Source organism: Grammomys surdaster, unplaced genomic scaffold, assembly GCF_004785775.1.
Source record: "Grammomys surdaster isolate TR1022 unplaced genomic scaffold, NIH_TR_1.0 126198, whole genome shotgun sequence".
NCBI classification, from domain to species: domain Eukaryota; kingdom Metazoa; phylum Chordata; class Mammalia; order Rodentia; family Muridae; genus Grammomys; species Grammomys surdaster.
Genome location: NW_021621003.1, coordinates 7,470,496 through 7,488,764, shown reverse-complemented (window position 1 = coordinate 7,488,764; position 18,269 = coordinate 7,470,496). Strand labels below are relative to the sequence as shown.

At 44.9% G+C, this 18,269-nt stretch overlaps 1 protein-coding gene across 2 annotated transcripts in view; it reads right to left on the bottom strand.

Moving 5' to 3' along the window:
• Window positions 1-1,188: 1,188 nt before the first annotated feature.
• Window positions 1,189-18,269, bottom strand: part of Kat6b (lysine acetyltransferase 6B) — a 158,768-nt gene continuing 141,687 nt past the window's right edge. The window contains exons 12-16 of one of the 2 annotated variants that reach the window (XM_028758512.1): window positions 12,179-12,410; window positions 11,558-11,717; window positions 10,687-10,992; window positions 8,424-8,715; window positions 1,189-5,304 (exon numbers count right to left, since the gene is read on the bottom strand). In XM_028758512.1, coding sequence (XP_028614345.1) covers window positions 2,777-5,304; window positions 8,424-8,715; window positions 10,687-10,992; window positions 11,558-11,717; window positions 12,179-12,410 — 3,518 coding nt within the window. In that variant the 3' untranslated portion in view covers window positions 1,189-2,776. The remainder of the gene's footprint in view (window positions 5,305-8,423; window positions 8,716-10,686; window positions 10,993-11,557; window positions 11,718-12,178; window positions 12,411-18,269) is intronic. The other variant, XM_028758511.1, reaches the window with a different exon arrangement.

The window sequence follows — 18,269 nt, the reverse complement described above, 5'->3', positions numbered from 1 at the left end:
AGTTGGCATCAGATGATCACTCTTACAAAGGAGAAAACATGCTGTTGGTTTTATGAGGGCTGTGAGCAGACTCCAGTCTAACATCAGGTGTGTCCAGTTGTGATGGAACTAAGCCGTCTACCAGTGAGACCCTGGCGGTCTACAGCCAGCCCGTAGTCACAAGGAACCACTGTGCTGTTCTGACAGGTGTGGAGAAGCGACTAGCACTTGGTCCATAAGCTCCCCTGGACTGTGAAACAAGCAAGGGGTGGAGCACTGGGTCTAGACTTCCCACAAGCCAAAGGTCTGATTAATAGGCCTCTGTCAAAGGGAAATGGAGTGCCTAGACCCCCAAAAACTATGAACACAAGATAGTAAATTAGGTGGAGGAGGGGTTTCTGTGGGGTTCCTTGACATATAACAGCTTCCCACCAGATGTGCAGCACTGGGGCACTTGGCCACTCCTAGCCTGCTCCAGCCATTGGTTCAGAGAAACTGCACACCAACGCCTGCCGCTCAGAAGACAGGTTTCCTTTCTCCAAAAATTACATTCCTCTCTCTCTTCTTCAAAGCCTCCCTCATCTACTTCAGGTATTACTCCACTGGCTTGTTGGGAGCAGAAGACTCAAAGGTAAAACGTGGATGCTAACCCCACTGCACACGCACAGAAAGCAAGTACTGGTGAGAACAGTGGGATGGCCTTTTTTTGTGGCGCGCATGCACTATCCTGCCTGCCTGAGGCCAAGTTATGGTCTGTGTCTATGATCTGCAGAATTCCGGAGCCTGTGTTTAGATGCCTTGCAAACTTAGTGGGCCAAACACATACAGGTACCAGGCCAGGAATTTACTTCTAAATTTGTTATCAAGTAATCAAACATTTTGACTCACAGTCAAAACTTTCTCTGAATGCCAGGGAATGTGTATAAACATTCATGTTATATATGTGTGTTACTATAAACAGTAAAGAAAACATACAATCATTCACAACAGAGTAAAACTTTCGCACCTTTTACAAGACATTAATCTTGAGACATACCACCATAAATCAGATGCTTGTGACAGTAGTTTTTAAGAAAAAAAAAAAAAAAAAAAAAAAAAAAAAAAAAGCTTGCTGGTGTGGTACCAGGCCTTTTGGGGGTTTCTACACATGGTACAAAGGAAGCAATTAGATTATGTGTGGGAGCTCTGGGCAAAATGAAGATCAAAGTCAAAAAGAAAAAAACCAAACTCACTTTATTTTAAAGACAATGATTGGCATACAGAAGGTATGCACCAGCATAAAGTAAACTTTCATGAAAAGCATTAAAATCCATTATAAATTAATTTATTAAATAGGTATTTGGTATATGTGATGGTTTTTATTAGATATTACTCATACTTATTGCCAACCCCTCCCCCAAAGTCAAAACAAATCAGAAAAAAAATCTCGTAACTTGAACTTACACTAAATAATTTATTTCCCCAACTGTGTACGTGTTCTGAGATGTGACACATGATACAGCTCAGCTGGCCATCCTCCATCAATCATAATATGACAGGACACAAGAGGCTAGAAATGGCTCATCATAATTTATTTTATGTTAAAATGTACAGCTTTTTTGTTTTTTTTTTTGTTTTTTCTTTTTTTTTTGAAGTAACTGACTAAAAAGAACAGATAAATACAAGAGTGCTGCTGGCTCCTATTTTATACAAGGTGGCGCCTCTCCTGCTTGGCCCTTACTGTCACCTGTACAGGTACAAAGGCTACAAAAGGAAGCAATATAAACAGACACAAATAACTTTTCTGCTTTTTTACATGCGATCTGTAAGCTTAGTTTGAGCTATTCACAAGCTACTTTTCTATTTTTCCTTAAAAAATAACTCCAATATTTTATAAAGATAGAAAAATCTACAGATGGAATGAAAATGTAAAGTTAGAGGCGTTTCCATAAAATAGCAACTTTACACCAAATTCACTTTTTTTTTTAAATCCTGCCAAGTATTTGGACATATATGAAATGCTTCAAAACCTGACAGATAGACACTGAGATATGCTTCATTCAATAAACAGAAGTGTGCATTTATAAAACAGAAAGCTGCCTCTCCCCAAAGGAGCCTGCCACCAAAATGGAAAAGGGTCTTCTCAACTTTACACCAAACATTTAGCAATAAACCCCCTTGACTAACCAGACGGGGATAGCTCTGATAGCTCTTTACAGTTTTATAATTAACAAAAATAGAGTTTTTTTTTTAAACCCTCAAATTAGGGCACCCTAATCAAGGCAAAAAACTTAAGAAATGGCTTACCGTTAGCACAACACTTGTACAGTACTACAAAATGCACTGTCACTAACAAAGACATTAGCGGCATGCTGAAGGGTCACCTTAAACAAAATATACAGTAATGGAAATGCTAAAGGCATTTACATGGAGTAGACAAGGAAGGAAAAAAGCTCAAGGTTCAATATTAAAACAGGTGATTTGGGGAGGGGCTTGTATCCACACTGTTTAATGGAAGCAGGCACAACGTGTGGCTGCTGCCAACTGGAGTCCTAAGAGAGGCCTTCCTTTGCAGAGAATTTTATATAAAAGTAACAGAAATAAAGGTACCAAAAAAAAAAAAAAAAGGAAAAAAGAAAAACAACTTGTATAAGGCTTTCTGCTGCATACAGCTTTTTTTTTTTTTTTTAAATAAATGGTGCCAACAAATGTTTTTGCATTCACACCAATGCTGGTTTTGAAATCGTACTCTTCAAAGGTATTTGTGCAGATCAATCCAATAGTGGGGTCCAGTGGGTTCGGTGAGCTGCCAGGCTGTCTACCTTCTCATGTAGGACCCATTGAGAGACTGTTTGGACATGCCTGTGTTCATGTAGCCGTGGTGTCCAGGGGCCGTGTACATCATGTTACTGTGGGGTGGGGTCTGCATTGGCTGCTGGGCGTATGGCTGGGTTCCCATCATGCCCATCTGCATCTGCATAGGGTACTGGGGTGTTTGATTCATGTAGCCATGGTTGCTGTGATAGCCACTGTTCATCATCGGCTGGGACATGCTGTACCCATTCATGGCATTCAGAGTGTTCATGTTCATGTTCACAGAGTTGACATTGTAGGCTGGCGCTGGCATCAAGTTCACACTCATGTTCATGCCCCTTTGCATGGTTAAAGTCCGTGCAGGACCTTGCATGGCTACAGTCTGGGACCGCCCATAGATTTGTGACTGATGGGTGGCAGCAGCTGGTGACAGAGATGCCGGCTTGGTTCTCATGGAGACATGGCCCTTGCTGGCAATCTGAGTTTGCAGTCTTTGGCTGTGGGAGATGCCAATATTGGATGCAGCCATGTTCCGCTGCAGGAGAGGTGGTGGCAGATTCATGGGCGGAGGGGTCAGGTTAGGGGGTGGGGTCATGGTAGCTTGTGCTTGGGGTCCTCCAGGGACAGAGTGTGGAGACGGTGAAAGCTGAACAAGCCCTGTGTTACTTAATGGTGTGGACAAAGAGGCACTGTTTGCATAGGAGGTCACAGCAGCGGAATGGCTGTAAGGCAATGAATGATCAATAAGGGTATTAGTTAACTGCTGCAGTTTGGCAAGGCTGAAGGTGGCAGATGGCTGTGGGTAGTGCCCAGCCCCAAAATCACTCTGACCCATTCGCTCATATAAGCCCATGTTGGCATTGCTGGTTTCGGGGATGTCAGCCAGCTGCATGGGTGGGGTGAAGTTGGCGGCCATGCTGCACTGAGCTAGCTGCTGGCTGCTACTGGGCGGCCTCTCCACCACACAGCCTTGGGGAGACTTGACGCTGCAGGTTGGGGGGGAGCTGATGCTGGTCTGCTGCAGCATGCTGCAGCTCCCGCTGATGTTGGACATCTGCTGGGTGACAGCACAGCTGCTCTGTGTCAGATTGCTGGAGGTGAGACTGCTGTAGGAGCAGCTGTTCTGGGAAGAGCCATTTCCACAGATGCTGCCTCCCATGGTTGAGTCGTAGCTGCTTGGGTTTTCATAGTTCTCTGTTGTGCTCTCAATACTGCCCAGGTCACTGAACCCACTGTCAACGACCTGCTGTGAGTGATCTGACACAGACGGGACGTCCATCATTGGACTGGTCTCCATGTTCTGCAGAGGTGGTACTGTGACGGCGGTCTGATCGGGGCTGATTTGGGCATAGCTATTCTCTAGGGCAGGGACACTGGGGCTACTGACAGAACGAACTGACTGGCCAGGATGGGAATGGACAGATGAAACTGGGCTACTGTGGTCTGACTGTTGGCACTCGTCCAGTGTGGTGGCAATTTGAGGACTTTGGTCTGTGTGTGTATAGTTCTGCAGGCTTCTACAGGCCTCTTGAGTCTCAGCACAATCTTGAAAGGCATCATCCTGCTCCCTGTTTTCTTGGGTCAAGGACTGGACAGCCTGGGCGGTCTCGGAGTCAATTTCCACTGTGGCTGTGCCTCCCTCTTTGAGCTCAGCATCAGCACCATCACTGTCCTTCTGGCCCTGCTTCTGTGTCTGTTCTTCTGGGAGCTCCACGTCGGACTCAGGTGCAGTTCCAGTGTCCCCAGCAAGCTCCTTTGGCTCACTGCTACAGGACACTGCAAGGTCAACACCGCAGTTCATCAAGACCTCAGGGTTAGAGTGACTCGGCTGAACATTAAGGTCTAAAAAAGCCTCCTGGCCCTCCAGTGCATCTTTGAAGGCTTCTTTTGGGAGGTCTCCCCTCTCCATGTTGGCAGACTCCATGTGGCCATCATCCTCATCATCTGCATCATGGTCCTCATTGTGAGACGGCTCTTCCTCCTCGTCCTCGTCCTCTTCATGGTCATCCAAATGTACAGGGTCTTCCTTTTCCATGGAGATCTCTGGTTCTGTTTTTTCTTTACTTTTAGCACCATCTTGGTCTTTTTCTGAAGTTCCTTCTTCCTCTTCCTGTTCTTCCCGCTCTTCCTCCTCTTCTTCCTCCTCCTCACCTTTGATGAGGTCCTCCTCATCCACCTTTTCACCTGGTAATTTGTGTGGACTCACAGGTATGCCTGTCTCTTCCCTTCTGTCCCCATCCTGAGGCAGCAGGGCCTCCACGGTCTCTGTCACTTCCCGTTCTGTCCCCACGGGACTGCCCTTGTCCTCTGAAACCTCCTTCTGTTCTTCGACGGCCACCTGGTCCTCTGGCTCCATGGGGGTCTCTGGTGGGGTGTACAGATTGAGCTTAAACCCCGCCTTCCTCTCCTTGCTTTGCTTCCACTTGGAGAGCCCCCGCTTGGCTCCTTTCAGCCACACTTGTCTGCACTTCAGAGGCTCGGGATTGTCTTTGCTGCCTTCTTTCAAGTGTTCTGCACTATCATCTACACCGTCTTAATTGGGAGACAAAAAGACAGAAAAGCACACATTTTAGGAAGGAAAACCAGAGACAACTTAACACACCTCTCTAAATATATTAGCAAGCACTGCTTTCATTTTAGCACTTTAAGAGTTGATGAGAAAGGTAACCAGGAATATTGTGGAATGAGCCAACCCGTGTGACTTAGGCCCAGGAAGTCAATGACATGCTGAGACGGAGTTCCACAATACTAAAAAAGTGAAACAAAAAAACCAATTTCAACATCAACAAATCTGAAAATACTGCAGGACAGGATTAATGCTAAGTTATATCCAAACCATCACTGGACTCAAGGGTTAACAAAGAGTTGACCTGCTACCTTCCTGAGGAAAAGACCTTCTCTTTGTGGGCATTTGCTAGATTTAGATGATCCCAGCTGACATTACTTTGTCATTATTATTTAATGTTCATTTTGTTGTATGTGTGCGGTTGTTTTGTTGTATGTGTGCAGGTGTTTTGTTGTATGTGTGCGGGTGTTTTGTTGTATGTGTGTGGATGTTTCGCTTCCATGTATGCACGTCTATGCACCACACATGCCTGGTACCAGAGGAGGCCAGAAATGGGCATCAGATCCCCTGGAACTGGAGTTACAGATGGCTGTGTACTGCTCTGTGGATGCTGGGGATGGAGCTTGGGTCCTCTGGAAGAGCAGCCAGTGCTTTTACCACCAAGGCATCTCTTCAGCACAGGCATAACTTACTGTGTACCTCAAACTGAATGAGTGACTGCACAGAACCACTGTAAACGTCATCTTTAGCATCACAATTTATCAATAACACAAGCTAAAATACGATTATCATAATATTACTGAATATTTAAAACACAGGGCTTTGTTGTTGTTGTTTTAAGTCAGTGATTCTGTTCACAGTATATTAGGGATCGGTTTGCTGTTCAAATATAAAGTCTGATTTAGAAGACAATTAGAAATCAGATGTAATTGAACATTTTCTTGCAATTCCAAAACCTATGTTTCTGTACCTATATGTACACAGAAATAAGAATGTTTGTTTATACAAATATTGCAAACAAATATACATATTCATGAATAACTTTGCAGACATAGAACACCTAGGTTTCAAGAGATTTCTAATTAAAACACTATTTTCTCTGGGTGGTGGTGCCTGGTCTACACAGTGAGTTCTAGGACAGCTTCTGTCCACAAACAAACAAATAAACAAACAGCATTTTAGAGAATAATAAAAACAAAGTCACAAAGTTGGTGTCAGAATGGAGTGAGTCCGGCAAGGTAAGCTCATTTACGTAATGAAGTGATTGCACATAAACTCCCCTACAGGAGTCACATGCACCGACTAGCCGAGAACATGTGCGTTAGTTATAGATTCTGCACAAGTGCCAAGCTCCAGGTCTCGGCCACTTTTCCGTTTACTCACACCATTTCCTTTCCATTTACAATGGCAGGAATCAGCCATGTCAATGTCTCTAGATCTTCCCACCCCTCTTTTTGGCGACAGAGTCTCTTTGTATAGCCCTGGCTGTCCTAGAACTAGCACTGTAGACCAGGCTGGTCTTGAACTCAGAAATCCACCTGCCTCTGCCTGAGTGTTGGGATTAAAGGCGTGCGCCACCACCACCTAGTTAGACTCTAAATCTTAAGTTTAGACATAGATTTGAGCATGTCTGAGGACAACCTGAAGGAATCGGTTTCCTCCCGCTGCTACCATGTGAGTTTGGGGATCAAAATCAGGCTGTCAGGCTTGGTAGCAAGTGCCTCTACCCATGTTTGTATTCTATGAGCCACTAAACATACAGTTTCTATAGGAATACATCCTTAGATGAGAAGATGAGTTTTCTGATAATCTCCTTTAAGAAAGGAGAAGATCCTGAAAGAAATATGGTAGAGTGTGACCATAAAAGGTGAAGAGAACAACGCTGAGGTGAGAGGCAGTGTTAGCTCATCTGGAGGCTTCTGAGCAAACACCTACACGTAACAATAAGGCTCGATTCCCACACCTGGAAAGCAAGTTCTCTCTGTGCCTCCATGGACACAAGAGGCTGGGGCGATGCTCAGTGTCCAGGGCTTCCCACACAGTCCTGAAGACCTGAGGTCAGATGCCTCACACACACAAGACCAGGGGAGGCCCTGTGCCCGGAACCTCTTGGTACTGAGGTGGCAGAGGAAGACTGACAGGTATTGGGGGCTCACTAGGCACAAGGCTAGCTGAAACAGGTTGAGTTCCGAGTAAAACTGGAGAGAGAGAGAGAGAGAGAGAGAGAGAGAGAGAGAGAGAGAGAGAGAGAGAGAGAGAGAACACTTCAATCCCAGAACCTGAAAGGCAGAGAAATGCTGACCTCTGAGTTTGAGGCCAGTGTTGTATATAGTGAGTTCCAGGCCGGCTGGGGCTACATACTGAGAGCCTATCTTTTAAAAAGGAAAGGATGAAATTAAAAAAAAAAAAAAAGAAAGAAAGAAAGAAAGAAAGAAACAAGAAATAGCAGTATTCACTAAGGAGTCACGGAGTGCTGAGTGCTGGCTTATGTTCTGAAGAACAGCCGCAGACAGCAACTGCTGTGGTTCCCAGAGAAAGGAAGCGAGCTGCTCCCTAGGCTGCAGTACGTTTTGGACAGAGTCATTTCAGCCTTCCAGCTACAGAGACGCTGCCCTACAGATCCTCACTGTTCATGCTTTAACAGGGCATCGAAGACAATTCTCTAGAGTCTGGTATGTTTGTAGAAGAGGGTGTCCCTGTCAACTTCAAAAGAAAGTCTGTATTTGGGATTTGGAATATTAGGATGTACCCTGATATACTGGGAGGTTGTTTCAAGGAAAACAGAAATGCACACTCACTGCACACTGGCAATATATACCCCGATGTCCAAAAATGCTAACTAGGTGAAGACCACACAGCAGTATCAAGGAATGTGCACTGTGCTTCTTACTAGTCTTCAAAGTTCTTGAGAGTGAGGCAATTTCTACAGAGTAATTTCTACAGAGGATCATTTTGATTTAGAAACAAAGTACCACATTCCAAGGAAAAAGGGGCACGACACCGGGAATGAGAAAGGATGGGCTGGCATGTGTTTCAGGTATGCCGGCACACCCTGTGGTTAAAGTTTGTTTAAACATCCACTTACTTCTACAAAGGGCAGCGGTCTTGAAGAAATGATTGTCTTTTCCTTCCTCTTCCTCTGTCGGCCTTTTCTTCCCTGGCTGGTGTTGGAATGCTTTTCTCAGAACTGGCTTCCTACCCCCCTCCTCCACTTCGATCTCACAGGTAGGCTCCAGCTGCGGCATTGGCCTCTCTTCATCTGAGTTGTCAAAGGGCTCATTCAGCACTTCCGTAGTCTCGGAAATGGTCTCGGTTGTTACACTGCTGTTGATCCTCCTGCGTTTACGACCCCTTTTCTTCTTTACTACAAAAGGCCTCTGAAATTAATTCCAAACACAATACATAAGTGCTCCTGAGAAATTAAACGGTTGGGGCGATATGCAGCAAACATGTACTGAACGTGCGCCCGAGACTCTTACATGTCAGGACTTCTGCAATGCCTTTGTACTTACCCTTCTATTTGATGCTGAACATCCCTCTTGGGCGCCAAGAACACAGGCAAGTGTTTGCCAAATAAAACACTTGTTTACTCAAGCAGATGCTTTGAGAGAGAACATCCTAGCAACTCGACTGCAGATTTTAAAAGCCTAGAGTTGCTTTTCCGGTATTTTCTAAGTGGCAGGCACTCACCAGCTTCAGGATCTGGCACATCACAGACGTTTCTAGAAACGTTTTTATAATGTGCTTTTTTATAAATGTTGTAATAATCAGCTGTCAGGTCAGTCATTCATTGCCTTTTAACTGCTCTGGAGATGCCCACTGCACAACAGGCACTATAAGAAACATGGTGGGGTTAGGTGAACCTCCTAGTCCCAGAAATGAAAGGGTGCTTGGATAATTACTCTACTGGTTAGAAACCACAGAGTTAGAGAGTCTTGGCTGCTGGGCAGTTAATAATTTTACAAACTATTTTGATATGAAAGATACCTTAAAAAGTGATGCAGTCTCTGAATAAGATAATGGCACAAATAATTTCCTGTGGTTGCAACAATAAGCTGTTTTCCCAAGGAAAAAAACCATCTGATATATAAAATTTAAATAAAGGAACAGGTAGATTCAATGCTAAGATATGTGTCAATGAACCATGAAATTGACAGAATGCTGCTCTGTGAGGGTCCAGTATGTTTACATGAGTGTCAGGCTCTAGGGCCAGGGTGGAGCTCACTGGCAGACCACTTAACCTCTCATGGACAAGGCACTGGCCTCCACTCCCAGCATGGTGAGGGAGTAGGGGCATTACCTCCAGATAAACAGTACCAAAGAATTCCTGTATCTTACATTTTTAATGCTTTCAATGTTCTTAACACATATAGGCCCACTAATAATTCTAAAATTTAACCATATTAGTAATTTAACACTTGCTGTTATTGCTTACCCTCCCTAAGCCACTACACCTTTCCGCCCAAACACAAATGCCGCCAATATAGAGAGTGTTTCCTTCAGGTTGAATCCGTGTAGAGAGCTGTGGCCCACACCACGACTGGAAAGATTCTGGCCTTCCATGTTTACAGATCACATTCCTCTCATTCTGCCCATAACACAAGACTGTCTTCTCTGTATAAGAGGTTAAAATGCTCAGCAGTCACACGTGCGTCTCATGGGATGGTCCCCCTGCTCCCTCCAACTGTGAGGTCGGCCCAGGCCGGGAAGAGCTTTCATTTCTACCATGTTATCCCTCCTTGTCAAGGCTGTATTAACAATATCTGCCCTGCTATATGTCACAGATAGAAACTACAGACAAAGGCAGCAGACATGGGAGAACAATTAACCACATACAAAACCCAATGCTGTACTTTTTATTCCACTGGGCATGAACTGGTGTCATCTGGAGAGACCACTTGGTGACCAGGATATGAAGAGTTTCATTTCTGTGTAGCTGGCCACACAAGCAGAACACCAGCAGCAAAACAAAGGGTCTGGGATACCTAAGAACCCCATGTGAGAATAAGGGACATTACTGCAGGAACACTGGGCTTGGAGCTCTGAGGTGTGGCTGGCCCTCTAGTGAGTCATGTGACCTTGTCAAGTATGACCTCCCAGGCCTCTGAGGTGCTTATGTGCTCATCATGAGTGGATTTACTCTTGACCTGCAGACCAGCAGGTGGCAGTGACCACCAGACTAGCATGGTTAGCATGCTAACAACAGTAAACACAACCACAACTAAGATAAATGATTCTGACACTGGATCACTGAGACATAAACTACAGGTAAACTATAGCTACCGAGAGTGAAACAAAAACCGCAAAGAGAAGCCAGACAGACTGAAAACAGCTGACTACGCACACACCTTTCTCTTAATGGAAACTGACTGTGGCTTAGTCAACCGTGGGGGAGATGTCTGAATGCTTTCTTCTTCCTCATCTTCTTCCTCTTCCTCGTCATCTTCTTCCTCCTCTTCCTCTTCCTCACTGCTCTCCTTGGACAGCTCCAACAGCTGTCCTCGCTCCCCAGCCACTGGCCGCCTCTCTGGAGAATGCAGGTATTTATTTTTTGATTGTACTTTTGCAGATGATTGCCTACTGGTAACTCTGGACGACAGGACCTCTTGCTCCTCCTTCTCCCAGCAGCTAGCTTGTTCCATTAGTCGTTCAGCCTGGTGGGGGGGGGGGGGGCAAAACAGTGATCAGTGAGGTCAGTTACACAGTTGGAGGCTCCAGGATCAATGGAAAACGGTCTCTGAGTGAGTTGTAATCAGGACAGTCAGCTGGCCAAGCAATTCCAGCTGCATCATCTCAGGACGTTCGGCATCAGTTAGGATAACAAACCTAAGATGGCTGGGTTTCGCGGGCTATTTAGTGCTATTAATGATGTAGCGAATTGACTCGAGTCCTTTCTCACTACATCACATGCTCACTGGCATGGAGCTCCCCAAGCAAGTTTATAAACACGGGGAATCGATTGACATGGCAGCACTGCAGTCCAGCACCAAGTCTGATCTGATTACACATGGTCAGCAGTAAGAGTGCTGCCTTGTGATCAATGATAAATGTCTCATTTTTCATACTCAATTCAATAAAATGATCATGTCTTACTCAGTTAGGATAAATTAGTGCTCTATCATTTCATAAGCTGTATAACCGAGCTTTTATAAGGAAGCTAATGCCTCTCTTATCTACAAGACACAAGTCACAACTCCGAGTGACGGAGCCCATCATCACCTCCTTTTCAGCTTCCCGCTCTTCTTCAGAAACGACAGCATTAGAAATTAAAACTGGGGTCCATCTTAGACTCTCTGGATCAAGTTCATTGGGTCGGGAACAGTTTTTCAGCTTTTCCATGTGGCCCAATATCAACTTTTCCCTTCTAATGATGACAAACCTGTAATATAGGGAAACAAAACAAAGTGAGATCAAAAACTGAGAACTATCTGGGTGTGGTTGCACACACCTTTAACCTTAGCACTTGGGGGAGGTAGAGGCAGGAGGCTCTCTGTGAGTTCAAGGACAGCCTGGTCTAACAAACCGAGATGGAGGGCAGCCAGGGCTACACAGTGAGGCCCTGTCTAAAAAACCAAAACCAAAACCAAACCAAACCAAACCAACTCAAGATTAGGCAGATATGCTGGTGTATATCTATAATCCCAGCATTGAGGCAGAAGGATCACCACAAGTTTGAAGGTTGCCTGGGCTATTAAGAACCTGTCTTAAAACAACAAAGTCCCTGGCCAATCCAGATTCCTTTGACCCAGGTTGTGAAAACAAAAGCACAGCAAAGGCACAAACAAGAGGCTTGATCCTGCTGTGGGGAGGCCTCTCCTGTCCAGGGACCACGGCACTCACCTGCCATCTCTCCTGTCAATCATGTGGAGGTGTTGCAGAGTGGTAGCAATGTCATGTGGGCACATGCCTGTCGCTCTGCTAATGGCCTTGATGCTGATGTGCCTCTCGTGGTGGTGGTAGAGGTATTCCAAGATGACACTTTTCCAGTAGGCCAGGTAGGAGAGCCGGCCCAGATCAGAGAGTGGCTTTTCGGGAGACCCTGCTTGGCCTTCTCTTCGAGAAAGCAAATAGCCTAGGGCAGGAAAAGCAGAACTCCACTCAGCTTGGATGGTTCAGAGTTATGTCCAGGAGCCACTAGAAACAATGTCCTCAGCAGCAAGCTGAAAGCATCACACAGGTGAAGTGCATCCTGTCAAGCACCTCACCTCTTTCAATACAGTGATGTCACCTCACCAAATTTCTGCTTGTCAATCTTTTGTGGTGACACTGTAAGCCAATTCACACAGCTGGTGGCAGCAAACATATGTGGTAGTGGTATATGTCACAGAGACTGAAAGCTAAGACTAAAGAGTACTTCTGGGGAGTCTCGACACACAAATCCCCTGGAAGCCTGAAATTCTTTCAGATACTCAATGTCAGTAAGTCTCGGATACTGGGGAGGGACCACCCGACATTAATGGGCAGGTTGTTTTCCACAAGAGGACCCCATGACCCTTTGACAGCTGGGGCTTAATAAAGGGGCTTTGGCTGACACAGTCTGTATCGCCTGTTCCGTTTAACCAGCCGGCTGATCTGAAGCTGTTTAAGGACTAATAAAACACTGGCTTTCAAGCCTATGGCAGCGAACACAAATCTACGTTGCTAGCTCTATTTTTACCCTTTTCTTAAATATTAACTTTTAAACCAACCTGAGAATGTTGCTCCTACAATAACAAATAAAATACATGGCAAATCAAAACACAGACTATTCCATGTGCATATTGCAAACCCCTGAGCACGTGAAGATTGAACTGTACAGGCTCTCTGGCAAAGAAACTCTGAAACGAGAAGACTTTAAGCCCACTTAGAGGAAATGAAGGAAAGCTGGCGGCTGTCTCGGTAATTAAGAGCCACTAATGGAGTAGAGAAGAAATGTTGTCTGTCAAGTAGTGATGTCTTCTTTGCTCTAACTATTTCAACAGCCTCACCTTCGTGAACTTCCTGAGTTTAAACAAACATCAGCCACATACAGTAGGTGGCAGCAATTACCAGACCAGGCTACTCTGTAACCACCCCAGACTGTCAGCATTCCTCCTCTTTATCTACATTTCCAAAATGGCTGCACTTGCAAGAATTGTCTGTTTTAGTTTTTTGTTGTTGTTACAAAGAGAAATCAATGCCTCGGATCCATTTTTCCTGTTTCTCAAAACCACTTGCAAATAATGCAGAAATCTAGAACAAGATACTCTACCTCAACAGCATTTTGCATCTTGATGGCTTTAATTTGAATGTCATCATACAGAATAGAAATAAAATAAACATTGGGTTTTGCCTACAATTTTTGGTTTAACTCATCTCATCATGTTTAAGTATCTGATTGAATGCAAACAAGCACCAGACTTTTACAGCCAAACCACTGTCAGCATGTGGCTCTGCCATACTGAGGTTTTCAATAGTGGTGTCAGGAATGCTAACATGGACAGCTGCTGTGCTGAAGCCAGCTCACATTGTGTCCTGTCAAGATGGGGAGTGCTTTGTTGCCAGAGTAGTGAAGGAAGCCCAAACCTCAGAACAGAAATTGGCACATCCCATCACCTGCTCTCTAAGTGCTTGGCACATTCTGAGAAACTTTCTTAGTCGGCTGGGGGCCCCAGCTCTGTACTTCAGCCAGGGGTGGGGGATGAAGCGCAGGTACAGAGCCATGGATGAGAACTGCTCCCCTTGTCCACGAGATCCCACAATTAAAAGTTCCCTGCAGTGACTATGGAAGTCCCCAAGCCCTCATTGGTTCATGTGAATCCCACTGTAAAAGGCAGAAATTTGGCCCACAAGGAAGGTTTCTGCACAAGCAGAAGGTTGGTGACACAGTTCCCCCTCCTACCTATGATCGCCACTGCACAGGACTACCTTATCCAGGAGGCACGGTTTTTATTCCGTCTCTATGTTCCCACATTCTGAACTAAGAGGGAAGCATTCCCACCCACCCCCCTCCATTTTACTCTAGCTGTTCCTGTTCTTGTACGCTGAGTCTAAAAAAACCATAAGGTCAGCAAAACCAGCAAATTGAGCCCCCAGGGAGCACTGGAGTACAAGCCTTTCAGTACTCGCCACTCCTGCCATGTCAAAAGGCCGGCTCCTGACAATTCCTTGGACCTTTGACTGTAGCCCATGACTGTTGCCTCATAGGTCGAAGGTAACATGCTCTTTGTGTCATGGACATTGAGCCCACTGGTCTTTTCCAGCAAAACACCTCCTGTTGTGCACTCAGAGGTCAAGAGGAGGCAAAGACTCTGCAAGCACTTGTTGGAAAGGATACTTTTCAGGGTGCTGAGGATATGACTGGAAATCCAATGTTCAGTCAGAACCTAGCGCGCGCAACTTAGGGATGCCATGTACGAGCACTAAACACCAGCCAAAGCCAATGCCCCAGGGACCTGGCACTACCTGTACAGTGTCTCCTCTTTCTCTAGGGATCCAGGGACCCTCAAAGAAGTTACAGCAGTGGGAAGAAAATGGCATTTTTGCCAAGAACTGTTTGGAATCTCCCCATGATAGAGGATGTGCTGATGGTACACAGAATCCACCAGGAACAATAAAAATGACCAGTAATACATTTCTCACTTCTTACTAGTTGAGTGAAATCACATGCAGAATGACAATCTGTGCCGTTTAGAAAGGTGCTGTGCTTACCAGTTGTGCACTGACGACAGCAGACAGGCTATAAATGTCGTCTGCGGCAGGCACTTGCCTGGAAGGAGCTGAGCTGCTGGCACTGACCTACGCTGTCCCTCACAACACGGCTGTTAAGTGAGGGGCTTCTTGCCACCTTCTGTTCCTTCCTACATTCTCTCAGCTCTTCAAAGCACAGTTAGAACACAAAGCAGACACAGTAATTTTTGGTAAGAACATTTGACTTATTAATTACAGAGATGTGATGGTTTAAGCTCTTAAGTTTAACTTACCAAAAAGATTCCAAATAATTGATCTAAGATGCAGGGAAATAAAAAGCACTTATCTTGGAAGCCGGTGTATTGTCCTGAAGCATCTGAAACAAGTACAATACACCCCTGGTGAATAGATCCCCATGTGTGCTCACACCTCTCCTTAACGCAGGACACTTTCAATCAGAAAACTTCAACTATTCCTGGGGAAACCTACTATTTCAGATGGAAAAAGTGACCTGTGGAAATCGAGTCCCAGGAGTTTCAGGATATTAACTGCTGGTGAGAATATTCCCTTGAACTTGCCTGTGAGCCAAAGATGCGGGAAAACAGCACTCAGTCATGAGAGAGAACTTCATAATGGAAACGGCGCAGCCCACACCATCACCTGCAGTAACTACCCTATATTAGCATGGTCTGCTGCTCCTCTGCTTCACTGGAACTGTGAACAGGGGAGCGGGGAGGTCTGAGGGGCAGAGGAGGCCTTCCATGCTTAACTCAGAGATGACCCTCTTGTAGGGAAACAAACACAAGCATTTCCAAGCACAGCACACAGGGCACCTTGTCTCTATTGAGGATGGCCTAAAGTGTCAATTCTCATAACCTGGCCCTGACCAGAGACTGAAGTGGTTAACTGCCTCTAGGAAAGCAGGACAGACCCACTTTATGGAGGTAACTAGTTGGATGAGGTCAAAGTTTATTTTTGCAGTCATGAATAAATCAAAGTCAATTTGACCCCCAACCCTCACTTATCTAGAAATTCCCTCTTTTTGAACAAGTGCTATGCAGGATGCTCTAGCGGAGCAAGAGTAAAAAGAAAAATTCTCAGCAAGGGTGTGACAGATCAGGGTTTCTCTTCAGAAGTGTCTCCCCTCATCTGTGTACACTTCCATCTGTCACCGTCTGATTCCAAACCATCAGAACTTCCTCAGACACAAAGTAGAAACTTTGGCTTGGTACTTAGTTCCAACTCCCATCTGTCTGGATTATGTGAATTCAGTCTTCAGTTGCTTTTAGGGGAAGATAATCTCCAAGGATTATACACCTTTCATCAACACCTGTTTAGCTCAGCAGACTCCAAAGGAAGGCCCACATCAGAAGACAGCCTGGGCTTTTCTGGCTGGGGACTGACACCAGGCCATGAGCTTATGTCAACTTAGAGAGCAGGAAAGCCGGTGCCTTTAGCCACGTAGCTCCTTGGAGGTGGCACTTCACTGGGCCATGCTGTCTGTTACTCGTTTACTGGGCTAGCAGCACGGCGCCATGTAGACAGCAGTTTCATTACCAGGGTAGATGTGAGGGGCTGTCTTTTGTTTAAATTCAGTGCTGATCCTGAGGTTAGTATCTTTAAGACAGCCCTGTTCCAAATGACCTGTGACATGTCTGAAAGATGACTTTTCCAAAAGATGGAGAAGGTAGACATTTTGAAACGTTGGATTTGAAACTGGAAGTTTAAGACACTCTTCACCATAATTCTTTGGGCCCAGTGTAATTATGTAACAACTGGACACAAGGCCAGCAACTACTAGAGCGGCAGCAACCTGCGCTCTCACAAGACCCTGAAGGTCAACGGCCTTGAGGACCTGGAGCTGCTAGGTAAACAGGCTTGTGAAGTGGGAGAGACACTAAATGCACAACGGGATAAGTAAGACAGAGTGGGGCCTAAGGGCCCACACCTCCAACCAGGCCTCACACCACTACACCTGCTGAGAAACACTGATGGGGCTCTAAGACATCGTGGCTTCAGAACTTTGTATTTTAAACACTTATTTAAGACTCCAAAGAGCTTTTGTTTATAAAGACTGTATGTGTTGATTTTACCAAGAAGTATGTGTTGATATTAGTTTTAAAACAGTAAGAAACCTAATGTTACTATAATTTTAGATAATAAAAAAGCTTTCCCTGCATTTTTAAAAATATAAACAAGCTAGTGTGGAGAAGGCTTGCTTTACATTTTACACCCCAGTCAGTGTCTACTTTGGTCCTTCATCTGTTGTGTTTACTATAGGTCATGGCATTTCTGGAAAATTCCACTTTCCAGTCAGGAATGTAGAAGAGTTAAAGAGGAAGAATAGCGTTTCTTTGGAATACTTAGGGCACTGTGGACTGCCTGGTCTGTACTATGAGACTCTCTGTATACATGAATAATACAACTTTGAGAAGCAGGGCAATGAGACCATAAGAACTTCAGAACTGTCATCTACAGAATATACCGTGACAGCTCACAAGAGGCTAGGAGCACAGGCTGCGGAGGCACAAGCTGTGTGATGGAATTCAGGAGCCACCATATAACAGCTATGTGACCCAAGGCACTCATTTCATCTCTGTGTATGTCTGAATCCTCATTCAGACTACGCAGTTAATAATCACACTTATCTCTTCAAGTTACTGGAAGCATTACATGGGTTAATAAAAAAACACAGAATAATGCTTGGCTTAAAGATTGGCTATTAAGGGTTATTCACCACAATGAAAGAATGCAATCTACAGGTGATCAGTTAGACGACTACAAACCCCTAATGTAGGGAAAATAAAGAAAATGTGAACAGAAAGAAGTCAAATTGCTCTTTGGTGTTGGACTGAGATGAGCCTCCTTCCTGTTCCTACATTTGCTTTCGATACCTCAAGACCATCCTACTGTCTCAGAAGTTTCCTACCACCCAAATATAAATTTAATTAAAGGAAAAAGCCCTCTCCCTTTGGCCTCAGGAATAGTCAAGAAATTAACTACTGAAAATTCCCAGCAAACATAATTTGCTCCCAAACTCCTTTTGGTTGTCAAGTTATTTAACTTCAATGACTACCCTTCAATGACAACTAGTCCATTAAATCACAAACACAGTGACTGCCTGAGGCTTCAGCATAACCACAAGCTCCCTAGACAAATATAACAAAGACTCACATATTCTAGAAGACTCAAGAGTATCCTGGGAAAATGGCCTGAACTGGAAAACTGAGGGTGTGGAGACAACATGTCTTTGGGAAAGGTCTGTTGGCTGAGTCACATCTCA